Source organism: Scyliorhinus torazame, chromosome 10 (assembly GCF_047496885.1).
Source record: "Scyliorhinus torazame isolate Kashiwa2021f chromosome 10, sScyTor2.1, whole genome shotgun sequence".
Taxonomy (NCBI): Eukaryota; Metazoa; Chordata; class Chondrichthyes; order Carcharhiniformes; family Scyliorhinidae; genus Scyliorhinus; species Scyliorhinus torazame.
In genome coordinates, this window is record NC_092716.1 from 64,828,846 (window position 1) to 64,841,217 (window position 12,372).

General features: G+C 53.6%; 1 protein-coding gene across 2 annotated transcripts in view; it reads right to left on the reverse strand.

Annotated features, from left to right (window-relative positions):
- Positions 1-12,372, reverse strand: part of LOC140430611 (uncharacterized) — an 896,055-nt gene that overhangs the window by 666,059 nt on the left and 217,624 nt on the right. For both annotated transcript variants that reach the window (XM_072518210.1, XM_072518208.1), the window contains exon 2: positions 6,623-6,673. In XM_072518210.1, the coding sequence (XP_072374311.1) occupies positions 6,623-6,673 (51 nt within the window). The remainder of the gene's footprint in view (positions 1-6,622; positions 6,674-12,372) is intronic.

The following is a 12,372-nucleotide window of genomic DNA, read 5'->3' on the forward strand; positions in this document are numbered from 1 at the left end:
TTTGCAGCCATGGAGCCCAGGGGGTTGTCGAACCCTGTCTGCGACAGTGCGACGCCAGCTCGCACATGGCCACTGGCGCCGATGCCCTCAGCGATGGCCTGCTGAGACTGGGCCATGGCCTGCAGAGACTGGGCCATGGCCTGCAGAGACTGGGCTATGGCCTGCTGAGACTGGGCCATGGCCTGCTGAGACTGGGCTATGGCGTTGAGCGCCTCTGCCATCTGGCGCTGGCACTGGCTCATGGCCTCCTGTGAGAGGGCAGCCATTTCCTGGGCCACAGACGCCGCCTGCACGGAAGGCCCCAGGCCTCGCAAACCGTTCCCCATGTCTGACACCGTCGCACCCATTGCCTCCACCGCGGACGCCACCCGTGCGGTGTCAGCCTGGGTGGCACGCATGACCGGGACCACTCCCAGCTCCTGGACGCGGGTGGACTCCTCCACCTGCGACCGCAGCCGCCGCAAGCCACCCGTCACCCTATTCGCTCGTCTCCGTGTCGGTGGTTGCTTCGGATCTATGTGTGGGTGTGGTAACTGCAGGAACCCGGGATCCATCTGGGCGGCAGATGTTCGCTTGGCCTTTGCTGCCCTCCGACCGCCCGGTCCCTCTGCTGCTCCTACCTCCACCTGCTGTACCGGGACGGCTGTGTTGTGCGCACCAGTGAGTGTACCAGACGCCTCATCACTAAAGTGCCCAACCGTGGTGAGTGTTTCTGCGATGGTGGAGGGGGTTGGTGACAGCAGTGGCGTTGTGTCGTGCTCTTCGTCCCACTCTGAGTCCATGGCACTTTGGGGTGGGGGTTCGTCTCCACCCATCCACTCTGAGTCACTGTCCGGTATTTCGTCTTCCCGGGTAGGGGTGTCCTGGGTAGTGGTGTCCCGGGTAGGGGTGTCCTAGATAGTGGTGTCCTGGGTAGTGGTGTCCTGGCTCGGATGTGACGGGGGCCTGTGGCTGCCCCCCTCATCGCTGGGTGGTCGCTCCCGCACGTGATGGGGGTGTCGTCTCCCTGTTGCTCCAGGTCTCTCCGTCTCCCGTGGTCTCCGAGGGGCATCCTGCGGGCGTCGCATGCTGGAGGGTTCGGGTCTCTCCGTCTCCCGTGGTCTCCGAGGGGCATCCTGCGGGCGTCGCATGCTGGAGGGTTCGGGTCTCTCCGTCTCCCGTGGTCTCCGAGGGGCATCCTGCGGGCGTCGCATGCTGGAGGGTTCGGGTCTCTCCGTCTCCCGTGGTCTCCGAGGGGCATCCTGCGGGCGTCGCATGCTGGAGGGTTCGGGTCTCTCCGTCTCCCGTGGTCTCCGAGGGGCATCCTGCGGGCGTCGCATGCTGGAGGGTTCGGGTCTCTCAGTCTCCCGTGGTCTCCGAGGGGCATCCTGCGGGCGTCGCATGCTGGAGGGTTCGGGTCTCTCCGTCTCCCGTGGTCTCCGAGGGGCATCCTGCGGGCGTCGCATGCTGGAGGGTTCGGGTCTCTCCGTCTCCCGTGGTCTCCGAGGGGCATCCTGCGGGCGTCGCATGCTGGAGGGTTCGGGTCTCTCCGTCTCCCGTGGTCTCCGAGGGGCATCCTGCGGGCGTCGCATGCTGGAGGGTTCGGGTCTCTCCGTCTCCCGTGGTCTCCGAGGGGCATCCTGCGGGCGTCGCATGCTGGAGGATTCGGGTCTCTCCGTCTCCCGTGGTCTCCGAGGGGCATCCTGCGGGCGTCGCATGCTGGAGGGTTCGGGTCTCTCCGTCTCCCGTGGTCTCCGAGGGGCATCCTGCGGGCGTCGCATGCTGGAGGGTGCGGGTCTCTCCGTCTTCCGTGGTCTCCGAGGGGCATCCTGCGGGCGGTCTGCATCTGCGGGGATGGGTGCCTGGACGTTTGGTCCTGCGATACACAATGAAGCATGCATGGTTAGACATCAGGCAGTGATCAGGTGATACGGGAGAGGGGGATATAGGGGAGGGGGGATATGGGGACGGGCTGTTGGTGGCTCACTTGCTCGTGGGGCCCCGACCTCTGCATCAGCAACCTCCCGGTCCTCAGGTCCGCCAGCCAGTTCCAGGGCCCTTTCCTCGTGTACGGTCAGTGGCCTCTCATCAGCGGGCCCTCCTCCAGTCCTCACATGCTCCCTATTGTTGTGTGCGCGCTTCTCCTGGGGGGGGGGGGGGGTGGTGGCAGGGGTAAAAGGCAACAGTGTTAGGCAGGTATATGAATGCATGCCATCGGTTGCGCGTGCATTGCAGAGGTTAAGGTTAGGGCTGGATTCACTTGGGGATATGGGGGATATGGGGGAGGGGGGATATGGGGGAGGGGGGATATGGGGGATATGGGGGAGGGGGGATATGGGGGATATGGGGGAGGGGGGAATATGGGGGATATGGTGGAGGGGGGATATGGGGGATATGGGGGAGGGGGGATATGGGGGATATGGGGGAGGGGGGATATGGGGGAGGGGGGATATGGGGGATATGGGGAGGGGGGATATGTGGGAGGGGGGATATGGGGAGGGGGGGATATGGGGAATATGGGGGAGGGGGGATATGGGGGAGGGGGAATATGGGGGATATGGGGGAGGGGGGATATGGGGGAGGGGGGATATGGGGGAGGGGGGAATATGGGGGATATGGGGAGGGGGGATATGGGGGAGGGGGGAATATGGGGGATATGGGGGAGGGGGGATATGGGGGAGGGGGGGATATGGGGAGGGGGGATATGGGGGATATGGGGGAGGGGGGATATGGGGGAGGGGGGAATATGGGGGATATGGGGGAGGGGGGATATGGGGGATATGGGGGAGGGGGGATATGGGGGAGGGGGGATATGGGGGATATGGGGGATGAGGGATATGGGGAGGGGGGATATGGGGGAGGGGGAATATGGGGGATATGGGGGAGGGGGGATATGGGGGATATGGGGGATATGGGGGAGGGGGGGATATGGGGAGGGGGGATATGGGGGATATGGGGGAGGGGGGATATGGGGGAGGGGGGATATGGGGGAGGGGGGGGATATGGGGGAGGGGGGGATATGGGGGAGGGGAGATATGGGGGATATGGGGGAGGGGGGATATGGGGGATATGGGGGAGGGGGGATATGGGGGAGGGGGGATATGGGGGAGGGGGGGATATGGGGGAGGGGAGATATGGGGGATATGTGGGATATGGGGGATATGGGGGAGGGGGGGATATGGGGGAGGGGGGATTTGGGGGAGAGGGGATATGGGGGATATGGGGGACGCTCACCCTGCCTGCTCTGACGAGGTCGTTCACCTTCTTGTGGCACTGGGTGCCTGTCCGTGGTGTTAGGGCCACAGCGGTGACGGCCTCTGCCACCTCCCTCCACAGACGCCGGCTGTGGCGTGGGGCAACTCTGCGGCCGTGCCCGGGATACAGAGCGTCCCTCCTCTGCTCCACCGCATCCAGGAGCGCCTCCACATCGCGTGACTCGAACCTCGGGGCTGAGCGACGGCCAGCCATCAAGTCGGGTGTTGCGGTCGGCTGTTCCGGTCGGGTGGGGGGGAGCTGCGCGGCCTTATGAGCCGTCACGCCGTGCAGCGCGTATGACGCTGCACGGCGTGAACCACTGCGCAAGCGCGGATCCCGTTACGTCGCTGCTAGCCCATTTCGGGCCGCAGACTATCGGCCCATTTTTATGACGTGACGCAAGTGGGATTTGCGCCGTTTTTTGCGCCGATCGGCGGAGTTTCCGCCGATAACGGAGAATTTCGCCCCAGGTTCTGTACAAACTTTAACTTTCTCATTTCTGTTGTCATGTGAGAGACGACATCGATGTTGAAACAAAAACCAAACTTCAAAATGGCTGAACTGAGCTCAGCCCCATCCACTCTCTGACATCACTGTTTTCTAAAAAGTTACATTGCTTAAACATCCATGTCTTAAAGGTACTCTCACATGACACTGTGTTTGGTTACTAGTGAGACAGACTGACAGACCAGACCGACAGACAGACAAAAACTCTGTATCTCATCTGTTCCTTTCAACTGACCTATAGCAGGGATTGAGTGTCCTTTGCAGATACTTTAAAGTCTTACTGATTAAAAGTAATTGTTTTATTTATTTCTTTTTTTTTTTAAAAATATTTTTATTCTCCTCCTTTGCCAGATTTTCTGCCAAATTTACACCCACCAAAACTAAACAATAATCAGTAACGAATGCAATGTCAATCCCCATATCAACAACAACAATCCCATCCTCCCACCAAAGCCCCAAACATCAGCCCGCATGTTGACACAAACAAACAACAAAAAGGAATCAGGCATCACCCATAGTCACCATTAACACATACTGTCCCCCCTCAACCTCCAGCCCCCGAATGTTCGATGTAATCCAATTCTCAAAAGTGCATAATGGATAGCGCCCATGAATTGTAGAGCCCCTCCATCCTTCCCCTCAGTTCAAATTTGACCTTCTCAAGAGTCAATAATTCCAACAGGTCCCCCCGCCATGCCAGGGCACAGGGTGGAGAGGTTGATCTCCATCCCAACAGGATCCACCTTTGGGCGATCAATGAGGCAAAGGCAACAATATCTACCTCTGCACCCGGTTCCAACCCCGGCTGGTCCGACACCCCGAATATGGGGCGGGATTCTCTAATCCCGCGGCAGTGTCCACGGCGTTGTAAACGCCGTTGTGTTTTACGACAGCATGAACGGGCCGACCCCATGATTAATTCCGGCCCCTACAGGGGGCCAGCACGGCACTGGAGCGGTTAACGGCGCTCCAGCTGCTGATCCCGGCGCGAACGCAGCGCCGCAGGATCCGCGCATGCGCAGTGGCTTCCATCAACGCGCCGGCCCCGACGCGACATGGCGCAGGAGTACAGTGGCCGGCGCGTAGGAAAGGAGGCCCCCAGCCAGAGAGGCTGGCCCGCCGATCGGTGGGCCCCGATCACGGGCCAGGCCTCATCGGAGGCCCCCCCCGGGGTCGGACCCCCCCTCTGCCCCCCCACAGGCCACCCCCCGACGCTTCCAAGCCGAGGTCCCGCCGGTTGAGAGCAGGTGTGAAAGGCGCCGGCGGGACTTGGCGTTTTCACGACGGCCGCTCGGCCCACCCGGGCCGAGAATTGGCGGGCCGGCCACGTAGAGCAGCCTGCGACCGGCGCCACGCCAACCACACCGGCACCAATGGCGCCAATTCTCCGCTCTGCGGAGAATCGCATGCCGGCGTCGGTGCGGCGTGGTGCGATTTGCGCCGGTTGCGGGGATTCTCCGGCCCTGCCCTGGGTTGAGAGAATCCTGCCCATGGCCTCCCAAGGGCCTGGGTCCAGTTTCTCGTGCACCACTTTAGATATTACCCAAAAAACCTTCTTCCAGTAATCCTCCAGCTTTGGACAGGACCAAAACATATGAACGTGGTTCGAGCTCCGCCCCCGACCCCCCTCCGCAACGTTCACACATATCCTCTACCTCCTCAAAGAGCTGGCTCATCCTAGCCCTTGTGAGGTGTGCTCTGTATACCACCTTCAGCTGTATCAGCCCCAACCTCGCGCACGAGGTGGAGGCGTTCACCCTCCGAAGCACCTCACACCAGAACCCCTCCTCTCTACTTTCTCCCAACTCTTCCTCCCACTTTGCCTTGATCCCATCCAGCGGTGCCTTCTCATCTTCCAAAATAGCCTCGTAAACTGTCGACACTACCCCCTTGTCCAGTCCCCCTGTCGTCAGCACCTCCTCCAGCCATGTGAAGGCCGGCTCTACCGGGAAGGTCTGTATCTCCTTTCTGGCAAAGTCTCGAATCTGCATGTATCTAAACATTTCCCCCTGCTCCAGCCCATACTTCGCTCCCAGCTCCTTCAATGTAATTGCTTTATTAACCAAGTGATTCTATTGCTATAGTTCCGAAAAGATAGGGCATCCAACCTTGCAAAACCCTTAATAAAATGTATAGAAATAAAAACAGAAAATGCTGGAAACACTTAACAGGTCTGGCAGTATCTGTGGAGAGAGCAAAGTTAACATTTCAAATCCATGACCTTTCATCAAATCTGGGAGATATTTTAAAGAGTTGGATAGTTTTTAAGCGAGTACAAAGCGAGAGGGAAAAGTGATGGGGAGGAGGACCGGATGGTGGTTGAAGGAAAGGAATTTTAAAAACTGTTCACTTCTAACATCTTAAATTTCTGCTGAAGGATCATCAGCCCAAAATATTAATTGTCATTATCTCACCACAGATTCTGCCCTACCTGCAGTGTGTTAACAGCACTTTTATTTGAGCATTGCAGCATCTGTAGAATATTCACTTTTTTTCTGGAAACGTTAGAGGTGTATCACACAAGGTTAATCATGAAGCAGGACAAAAATCAGGGGCGGGATTCTCCGGTTCCCCAGCGCCCGTGTTTCTCGGCGGCGCGCCATTGGCTGGCGGCATGATTCCATTTTTCCACCGCATGTCAATAGGATTTCCCATTGTAACCACTGCCGGGAAGCCCAGGGGCAGAGGTGCGCTGCCAGCAGGAAAAGTGAATCCCAATGGACGGAGAATTCTGACCCAGGTTGATTCAGTAAACAAATTGGAAGAATTGGAAATCATGGCTAGGCTACACTGACAGGGTTTCCAATGCAAGGATGAAGATTTCAAACCACAAGCTTCATAATAGCAGCACAACAACATTTAATTAATGCTATTTACTTACCACAGGATGACTTCACCAACTGCCCAATTAAATAACTTCTGGCTCGAATTTCTAAACAAAAACAAAGCGCATTTGAAAGAGTTTGCTTCCGAGGAAATTCAAAAATACCAAACACCAAAACAGGTGCTACTAGTTTAATTATTTACACCCAGTCGTCTGTTCAGGAGTGATCTATAACTTGATGGTTTACCCTGGGAAACGTTCATTCAGAAAGCCTTGGCAATGCAAGTTTCAACCCACTAATCTCTGTAAAATATTCGCAATAAAAGAGAAAACTGCAAATATTGCAATTCTGATATTTGTTTTCATAGCAAAATGCTGCAAATACACAGCTGGCGAGTCAGCAGCTGGAAAGAGGAAACTCAGATGAACGGGTGAACATTTTAAATGCAAGTGCAGACTCAGCATTCAGTACTGTATCAACAAACATTAATTTGCACAGTATTCATAAATCAATAGAAGAATCCATTACTGATACTAAACCACATGTAGGACAGTACAAGTGTTGAACCACAAAAACTTGCAGAAAGCCTTTTGTGAGCCTAGAGATTATAAGAAATCAGTAATGATTTGTTTTAGGTTTGTAGGTTTACGAACAACATTTCTGCAGAGCTTCCCTGAAGCATAAATTTATATACACTAGTTGTATCAGCACAAATGGGGAGAATCAGCTGAACTAGCGCAAAAGATGAGGGAATTTTAAATTGTCTGAGTTACGGCCAATTTCACTTGTGCTGGTATTTTCTGCAATCTTTCCCACTGGTTCAAGATTCAAGAAGTGGGCCTCGCCCACAAAACATGGGTCATATCTGCTAGACTCAGGGGGCGAAATTCTCCCCCAACGGCGGGATGCCCGCTGACTGGCGCCAAAGCCGGCGCCAATCAGACGGGCATCGCGCCGGCAAAAAGGTGCGGAAGTCTCCGCACCTTTGGCGGCCTAGCCCCAACATTGAGGGGCTAGGCCGACGCCGGAGGGATTTCCGCCCCGCCAGCTGGCGGAAATGGCGTTTGTTGCCCCGCCAGCTGGCGCGGAAATGCGGCGCATGCGCGGGAGCGTCAGCGGCCGCTGTCAGTTTCCCAGCGCATGCGCAGAAGCGTCAGCGGCCGCTGTCAGTTTCCCGCGCATGCGCAGTGGGGAGAGTCTCTTCCGCCTCCGCCATGGTGGAGGCCGTGGCGGAGGCGGAAGGGAAAGAGTGCCCCCACGACACAGGCCCGCCCGCGGATCGGTGGGCCCCGATCGCGGGCCAGGCCACCGTGGGGGCACCCCCCGGGGTCAGATCGCCCCGCGCCCCCCCCCCAGGACCCCGGAGCCCGCCCACGCCGCCTGGTCCCGCCGGTAAATACCAGGTTTGATTTACGTCGGCGGGACAGGCAATTCCTGGGCGGGACTTCGGCCCATCCGGGCCGGAGAATCCAGCGGGGGGTCCCGCCAACCGGCGCGGCCCGATTTCCACCCCCGCCCAATCTCCGGGAGCGGAGGCTTCGGCGGGGGCGGGGGCGGGATTCGCGGCGGCCAACAGCCATTCTCCGACCCGGCGGGGGGTCGTAGAATGACGCCCCTGGTTAGCGAAGGCTCTTTAAATGTACCGATTGTCTTGGGTGTACAGATACCAGTCAACACCTTTCAAAGATTTTTCAGATTAAAAACGAGTAAGAAACTAATTAGCAGACACCAATGAAACTATTAAATAGTTTCTTGTGCCATTTTCAGTGATTTAAATCAGTTTCTTCCCAGCTCTTATTAATAAGGCTTATTTTGGTGGTAAATCCATTTCCAGTTGTATTAAAGAAACACCAGGTTACCAATTCTAATTACGTCTAGTAATACTTCTCGCTATAAAGAAAAAAATAAATCTACTGTAATGGCCAATTGTTCTGGCTCATTGAAGATTTGAGACTCACCTGATGAAGAAACTGTGCTCCAAAAGCTAGTGATTTGGAACAAACCTGTTGGACTTTCACCTGGTGTTGGAAGACTTCCTACTGTTTCAGGATGGTTAGCGTAGTGTTCATAAATACCACAAACTAGATTGAACTTAAACAAAGCTATAAATTTATTAACACTACTAATTTGGATTTGATATGTACTCCTAAAGAATACACAGTTCATTATTAACATTTAAACTACACTAATCCACAGCTAATCTTAATACTGATATAAACTATGATCTTACACTACCTGTACTTCTGATTCTCTCTAGCTAACTCTTGCACACACTCTCCCACAAGGCTTAGCATCACTGCCTTATATAGTTGTAACTGTAGCTCCCTCTAGTGGCTACTCTAGACACTTCATTAACCCTTTCAGTTCTTACAGTTATGATAATACCACAAAGAATACTCTCTAAAATAATGGATGTCCAACCCAAACTAACTGTCTTGGTCCTAATGAGTTATTCATGCAGCATGTAATTGTCAATCACCAAATGTTTGCTGTTTTAGGATGGAAGGTCCGTCACATTTTTTGAAACATCTTATGGTGCATCTTCTTTGAAGTGATTTGGCGAAGAAACTGTCTATAGGTGCCACAGCTCCCTAACAGGTAGGTACAAGCTCCATTATCCAAAGTTGATAATGGCAAATTAGGAAGACATTTGTGGATCTAAAGAAAATCAGCCCAAAAGGGTAAACCAATAGTATAAGGGCAAGTTTACGGTTCAAGCATTTATATCATAAAAATCTGGCTCCTCAAACCTTGCTTCAGGCAAAACAGTCAGACTAGCTATAGCCCTTTGAATGCTAACAATGTTGACCCTTCCTGTAGCACAGTAAAATTTCCAGCTGCAGTTTATCATTGAAAGAACACACAGACATTTTGAACAAGGATCAAACAATATATAATATAAGATCATAAGAAATAGGAGCAGCAATAGGCCTTTCGAGCCAGCTCCGCCATTCAATGAGATCAAGGCTGATCTGACTGTGGCCTTAACTCCAATTTTCTGTCTGCTTCTCATAACCCTTGACTTCCTTGTAGATCAAAAATCTGTCAAGCTCCGCTGTGAGTAAATTCAATGACCCAGCCTCCACTGCTCTCTGTGGAAGAGAATTCAAAAGACTAATGAGCCTCGGAGAAAAAAATAACTTCTTCGTCTCTATCTTAAATAGAACACCCCTTATTTTGTGTTGTGCTCCCTACTTCTAGATTCCCCCATGAGGAGAACCATCCTCTCAGCATCTATCCTGACAAGCCCCCTCAAAATCAAGATGACCTCTCATTCTTCTAAATTCCAATGAGTTTAGGCCCAATCTTTCTGTCATATCCTGGTCCTGACTGAAGCCTACGAAGTCAGCGATCTGGTTTTCCCAGAAGCCCTCGGAGTATACGTGTGCCCCCGCTGAAGGGGCGGAGCGTCTGAGAATTCCGGTATAAAGCTGGTCGGCCCACTCAGAACTGGCCGGCACTCACTCGGAGGAGTAGCTTTGACTAAAGGCTCTGTAAGAAATCTTCAATAAACCTTCTGTTTATCCTGCAACCTTGGGGGGGGGGGGGGGGGGGGGTGGTTACAATACTTTCCTTGTAAAACAACCCCTACCTCTGAACTCTTTCCAATGCGAGTATATCCTGGGAGAAATGTGAAGTATTAATATATAATTTCACCAGCTGATCATAAGAGAGAGAGACTTTTTAAAGAAAAAATACATACTTTTGCTAAACAGAAGGGCACAGACTTGAAGTAGCTGCTAATTTACACTTGTGAAGTTCCATTCCACTCCATGGAAACGTAAAGTCTGTCGAGTTCACAACAGAGCTAATTGTTCACCATGAAAGTGTGAACTGCTCCTTCCTGTCTCGCCAAGATGGAGGATGGATCATTCAGGAGTCAATGGCTGGAACATTAAAATAATAAATCACCTCAGTTATGAAACAATGGCTGAAGGGAAGCAGTGCGAGTCATGAGCTGGTCTAATTAGCCAACTGATATGAAGCAAGGTTGTGAGACCATTTGGGTGGGATTTTCAGCCCGCATTAGCCGACAGCGAGAACAGCGACGTGGGCACAACACACTGCGAGAGCCGGGAAACGAGATTCTCACCAGCGAGATGGCGTTTCCCGATTTTCCATGCCCCTCATTGATGATGTAGCAAGGTTCCCACCCCGCAAGGTGGAGAACCTAATTTAAATGTCATTAGCAAGTCCTCCTCTCGGGACTTCCCTCCTTACTGAATGTTATAATCTTTATTGTCACAAGTAGGCTTACATTAAAACTGCAATGAAGTTACTGTGAAAATCCCCTAATCGCCACATTACGGCGCGTGTTCGGGTACACTGAAGGAGGATTCAGAATGTCCAATTCACCTAACAGCACATCTTTCGGGACTTGTGGGAGGAAACCAGAGCGTTTGGAGGAAACCCCCGCAGATACGGGGAGAACGTGCAGATTCCGCTCAGGCGGTGAACCAAGCCGGGAATCGAACCTGGGATCCTGGAGCTGTGAGGCAACAGTGCTAACCATTGTGCTACTGTGCCACCATCATGTCGGCACGATTTACAGCAGCTTATATAAAAACAAGAAGCTGGAACCCTCAGCTCGGAAAGGAATATCTTAGACGGGCGCTCAGGTCGCCATTCCCCTCCACGGTGTAAATTAGAGAGAAGGGGACCAGAGAGGATGCAGTGGGCCCACATAAGTCAAATCCAGAGCCAGCAGAGGTGGGGATTGCGCCTCAGCATTTTTATTAGGGGGGGGGGGGGGGAAGATTGTTCGCCGGCCTTAACGGCCCTCCACTGTTTTGGTCCTCCAGGTTTCAAGGAGTCTCACAGATGGTGGGCATGGTTTAGCTTCTCAGGTCTCCCTTACTGGACTTGTGGCCATTTCTCCACTGAGAGATTGCTTTTCTAGAGTAGTTGCTGGAGGTGAGTGGGAGCAGGTATAATCATTGGGTCAGTACGGGGGCTGACTGTGAAGTCCCTAGGTAGGGTCCCGTGAAGTGCCAGGCTGCATGGGCAGAGTAGAGACCCATGAGGGCAGCATGGGAGCACACATGGCTAGCAATGTGGCTTCACAGCGCCAGGGTCCCAGGTTCGATTCCCCGCTGGGTCACTGTCCGTGCGGAGTCTGCACGTTCTTCCAGTGTCTGCGTTGGTTTCCTCCAGGTGCTCCAGTTTCCTCCCACAGTCCAATGACGTGCAGGTTAGGTAGTTTGGCCATGATAAATTGCCCTCAGTGACCAAAACAAAGGTTAGGAAGGGTTACTGGGTTACGGGGATAGAGTGGAAGTGAAGGCTTAAGTGGGTCGGTGCAGACTCGATGGGCCGAATGGCCTCCTTCTGCACTGTATGTTCTATGTTCTACGACAAGGGAGAAGAAGTTGAGCAGCTACATGAGGACAGAAGACCTCACACAATGGGGTGAACGAGTGTAGTCAGAACAAAACCCCATTTCTCAGGCTGCTAAAGTGCATCCTCAGGGCATTGTATGGAAGGGAAAAACCACTGGTTATGGAGGCCAGGCCATGAGAGAATAAAGTCCGGGTGGCTGGCTGTTCAAGGTGGGAGACATGTTTAATCCACAGCCCATAAGAGCTGTGGGAAAGGGGATATCATCGAAGGATGAAGGTGACTGCAAACTGCTGTCTCAACATGAATCAGGTGTGCCTCACCTGCGCATGGGAAAGCCAGTTGCCTGATCTACTCTCTGACCCTTGACCCTTCCTTGATGAATCATTTGTGCCAATTTAATCAATCCTGCAATGCTTGAGTGTGCAACTGATTGGCGCCCAATGGTTAACCCTTTGGGCGCTGAGCC